Raw genomic sequence first — 4,397 nt, forward strand, 5'->3', positions numbered from 1 at the left:
ATATTCGATCTCCTTCTTATCCGATGTAAGAAGCCCCAAAATGTCTTTTTGTGTATCCAAAGACAAAGTAAAGTACGGAATTGACGTAAGAGGGCTTGAAACGGAAAGCCATGGAGAGGCCTCTAGTGGAGAAAACACCCTTGATTGCGGTGCAAGGAAGCTAATTTTGCTGGAAATCCTTTTCGAATCGTATAAATCTGATACGCGTATGGAAGCACGAAACTTGGCAATCGGCCAAAAATATGCTCGAGCTTTGTATAGCATAGTTTTCGCCTTTTCAACATACGACGAATGATCGTAGCTTGATATTTCAGGATGCCCAATGAACTGGATCAAGAGATTACCGGGGTGTAAATCTGCATGAGAAAAATTGTCCAATAAAAGCATTTTCAAAAACGAAGCAAAAACCGTTGAAATTATTTGGTCGCTCATATGGCTGATGACGATAGAGTTGTTCTGATGCTCGGCCGATGGGTAAAGGGCATCGATGGAAAGCCCGATTTCTAAACTTTCCACAAGAACATCGCACGACACGTATGGATATATCGGAATAGGAAATGAGACTTTATCTTCGCATCCATAGAAATTTGCCCGGAAAACATCTAGATTTCGGGCCTCGATTCGTAGGTCAGCTTGGCCCCTGAATGATTTGGAAAGATGCGAAATTTCCTGTCTCAATCCAACCCAACGAAGAGCCGGAAAGAGGGCATCAAGCACGGTAGCGACTAATTTAAGTAGTGCCAAATCAACGTCAAGAAAAAAATGAACGTTTGGATGGATAATTTTGACTGCAACGGGAGTGCTCTTTTCGTCATTCAAGATAGCCCTATGAACCTATCATAAAAAATAGGGCAAGAACCTGAGCAATACTTCCTGAGCCACAGGGCGTTTCTTCAAAATAGGAAAAGATTTCGTATGGATCTTTGGAGAAAGACCTTTTCAATATGTCCATAGAATCTTGAATCGAATGTACTGGGGAGTGGTGGTGGAATATCTTAATTGCAGATAGCAATGTTGATGGAATTAAATCCGGCCGTGTAGACGCCCATTGACTGAGCTTAATCCACGTTGGGCCCAATAAGCAGACTGTTTTGACCAAAATCGAAATCGAGATGTTAGAAACCGTAAAAAACAGCGATTCTGGAAGCACTAAATACAAGCAGGAAAGAAGCGCCCCGCTAGGAACAAAAAGCACAGATATAGAGAACAGCTGAAGAAATCGGAGAAAAACATCGATGCAGAATCCAAATCCGGCTGAAAAATCGGGCCGGTTACATTTTACTGTTCGAGATGGGAGGATGTGGCAAAGCAGTCCCTTCGAGTGCAGCTTTTTTGGAACAAGAGATGGGATCGATGGGATCCTCAAGAATTCGTTTGAATAAATCCTATTGATCACTAGGGGAATGAAATTTGATATCCTCGGAAATTTAAAACCCATCAAAATTTTAAATTACAATGGGAGTTGTATACAAATTTTCCTGGTCACATCAAAGAATATGTTGGGCAGCCAATTGGGTTGGATGAAAAATATTTTTTTGGAGCCCGAATGAATTTAAACTTTGTAGTTTACATTTACATTTATCGAGTATGAATTACCTGAAAGAATACTTTGATAGTACTGGTATTTCTTTTGATTTTAGTTTTGCCGTTAATCACCAAGCAGGTTCAACAGGATTATGAGCAAATATCAATCCTCAATGGATACTCGGAAGGTTTTCGATCGCTTCCTTTCTTCTAGATCGCGAAAGCAAGATAAAAATCGTGCTGGACTCCCTAGCTGATTCAAATATCAATTCCCAAGATGAGAAAACAAAGCTATTGATGGCTCTTGATAGCAATTTGGCCGAGGCATGTTCGTTTGCCAAAGAAAAGATCTTGATTGCAACTAGTTGCTATGATTATGTATTTCCCGCCTTCATACCAACTCCTAGGTTGACAAGCAGGTCCGGAGGCTGGATTCTGACCTTGAAAAATTTGACTCTGCCCTATTAAGATACAAATCCTCCAAGGGTTTGCTTGACCCGTAATTTTAATTTAGGCAAAGACCAATCACAGATCCTTGGGCCTTCCAATCAGGACCAGCACCAATTTAACAAGCTTGGGCTAAAGCATGAAAACCAGGCGCCGTTCGCCATGATACCTGGCGAAGATGGCTGCGATACCATCCATCCATCAAACGGAAAAATGTCTGCAAACGAGTTTCCCATAGACCCTAATGAGCCAACGTACTGCTTTTGTAAACAGGTTGCATTTGGAGAAATGATTGCCTGCGACAACGATGATGTATCTATATTTTCTCAATGTAGTGCGATATCAAATGGTTTCACTTTGAGTGTGTTAATATGAAGACGCTTCCAAAGGGGGTTTGGTACTGCTTTGAATGCGAGTCTCTCGAAAATCAGTCAAAACCCGGATCTTTAGGGTCATCTCTGCCCAATAGACGGGTGAAGAATGTCCCAATTAGGAAATGACGCACCACCTGTATTTTATGAGAACCAAAATAAATTTTCCGTTGTTTAGTTGGGATTTTACTTGTTAATGAATAAAAAAAGCCGATCTGAAGCGAGAAATGCATCTTTCGATTCCCTCTTCTTCATATTCTGCCCGACTGATCCAAGAGTCAACGGAACCATGTGACTTGGATGCCCACTTTGCGGCGCCTCTCCATGGACTATTAAAGAGGGTATTTGAGGCACTAATATCGTCCAAAGAGGGCTCTTTGAATTGCGGAGATAAAATGTTCAGAATGCTACTTGATGGTCTCATCGATCTGAGTCCGTTGAATAATCTTTTCGGAAAGCCTGGGAATGCGACATTACCGCCTGTCAGGAATACCTCCTAGAGCGATTATAAATATGGCCCATACCTCTCTCTTTGTAATATCATGCTCTTTCGATATATGTGCAAATGTTTCATTCAAAGTCTCAACGATCCCCATTGAGCCAAGGCCGATAATTGATGGCTGAAAGAGAATTTCGGGCACCCTAATTCTTTCAATATTAATATGGAGCTGATAGGGAAGGCTTGATAGCCGGTTTTGAGTATCATTGGAGTCGCCCTCTCGCTCTGAAGCCTCTTCTATTCCATATGTAAAGTGGTCAATGAAAGAGGCTTTTTTTTCTTCCTGTTCAAGATTCCAAAAGTTGGGATCATGATGCGATAAAAGCTCATCAATGCGGTCAATTTCATTTTCGAGCCTTTCCAAATCTTCAAACGAATCATCTGAAGTCCCGGGTGCTTTATTTAGCTCCCTGTATATTGACCAATCCGATTCATTATCCCCGAACATTGGATCATCATCCATTGGCGATTTATCTTTACGAGTGTCCTGTCCTGCTTTCCTTTTTTTCTTCAACGATGCATTTTCGTCATTGAAATCTGACGAAGAGGGTCTGCCATTGACAAGCGTAGAGAGGGATTTTATTCTTCGGATGGAAGAACTGCTTTTTCGATCAGAAAGGCCATCCCTCTCCTGTTTTAGCTGCTTTAGCTTTGATTTTAGCTGCGATCTTAAGGCTCTTTTTTCAGCGATCCATTTTTCCGGATCTGCCTCCCTTCTCATATTTTCTTTAAGCTCTTCTTTTTCCTGAAATAAACTGATTTAGCATACCTTTGCACGGTCTTCATCCTCTTTCTCTAGCCTTGCTCTCTCTCGAGCATCAAAGCCAGCCTTAAGAAGCCTAAGCTTGCGCTTTTCTTTTATTTTTTCTTCTGAGAGGTCTGCATCCGGTATTTCAAGAATAGAGTAATCATATTTTACAGTCTCTTTTTGGGAAGAATCTTTTCCATAAACAAGTTTATCAAGACGCGTTTCAAAATCAAGGATTACCTGCTCCAGGTCCGAAATGGAAGAGTATCCGTAATCTTTCAGCATTTCAAGATAGTCATCTTCGGTTTCATACTCTGCCCTAGTGGCTTGCATTTCGCGCAATCCAACGAGATCTGATTTCAATGCTACGATTTTCTCTTGCTTTCTTTTTTCCGAATGCAGCTTCATCTTTTCCGAAAAGGCCTTTTTCCGTTCTTCCAAGAGCTTACTCTGATCTTCGTCAGGTACCGAGGAATAAGAACTTTCCGGAATTGGGTATTGTATGACACAATCTTTGTCGTTCAAAAAAGAGGCAGAGTCCCTAAAAGATCGTAATTCGGAAGTATAATGTTCAGAAACATAACAAAAGTTTCTTACGCTCGCCTACAATTATTGGCGCCGTGATTTACCTCTGCATGTGATAGTGACATTTTTGTGGGGAAATACGGATATTTAAGCTGCATCAGACGAAGCATAAATGAAGAATGTGTGCTAAATCCAATCGGAATTCTGAAAATAAAAATCACCAAAGCAACCTTCTAACAAATTCCTTGCAAACAGCGCCGTCTATTACCGGGATCACGGCGCC

At 41.2% G+C, this 4,397-nt stretch overlaps 3 protein-coding genes across 3 annotated transcripts; 1 reads left to right on the top strand and 2 right to left on the bottom strand.

Moving 5' to 3' along the window:
• On the bottom strand, positions 1–952 carry DI09_215p10 (uncharacterized protein; the record flags this gene model as incomplete). Its single annotated transcript, XM_013383051.1, has 2 exons — positions 1–804; positions 860–952. Coding segments are annotated over 2 exons (897 nt in total), but the record flags the coding sequence as incomplete, so codon positions are not given.
• A 1,103-nt stretch (positions 953–2,055) lies between these two features.
• Positions 2,056–2,471, top strand: DI09_215p20 (uncharacterized protein; the record flags this gene model as incomplete). Its single annotated transcript, XM_013383052.1, has 2 exons — positions 2,056–2,283; positions 2,307–2,471. Coding segments are annotated over 2 exons (393 nt in total), but the record flags the coding sequence as incomplete, so codon positions are not given.
• A 64-nt stretch (positions 2,472–2,535) lies between these two features.
• Positions 2,536–4,284, bottom strand: DI09_215p30 (putative chromatin remodeling complex subunit protein; the record flags this gene model as incomplete). Its single annotated transcript, XM_013383053.1, has 4 exons — positions 2,536–2,838; positions 2,867–3,586; positions 3,611–4,192; positions 4,219–4,284. 4 exons carry the CDS (start codon positions 4,282–4,284, stop codon positions 2,536–2,538), a joined length of 1,671 nt encoding a protein of 556 aa, XP_013238507.1.
• Between the last annotated feature and the right edge of the window lie 113 nt (positions 4,285–4,397).

The sequence above is a fragment of the Mitosporidium daphniae genome (genome assembly GCF_000760515.2).
Source record: "Mitosporidium daphniae strain UGP3 chromosome Unknown contig-215, whole genome shotgun sequence".
NCBI lineage: Eukaryota > Fungi > Microsporidia > Mitosporidium > Mitosporidium daphniae.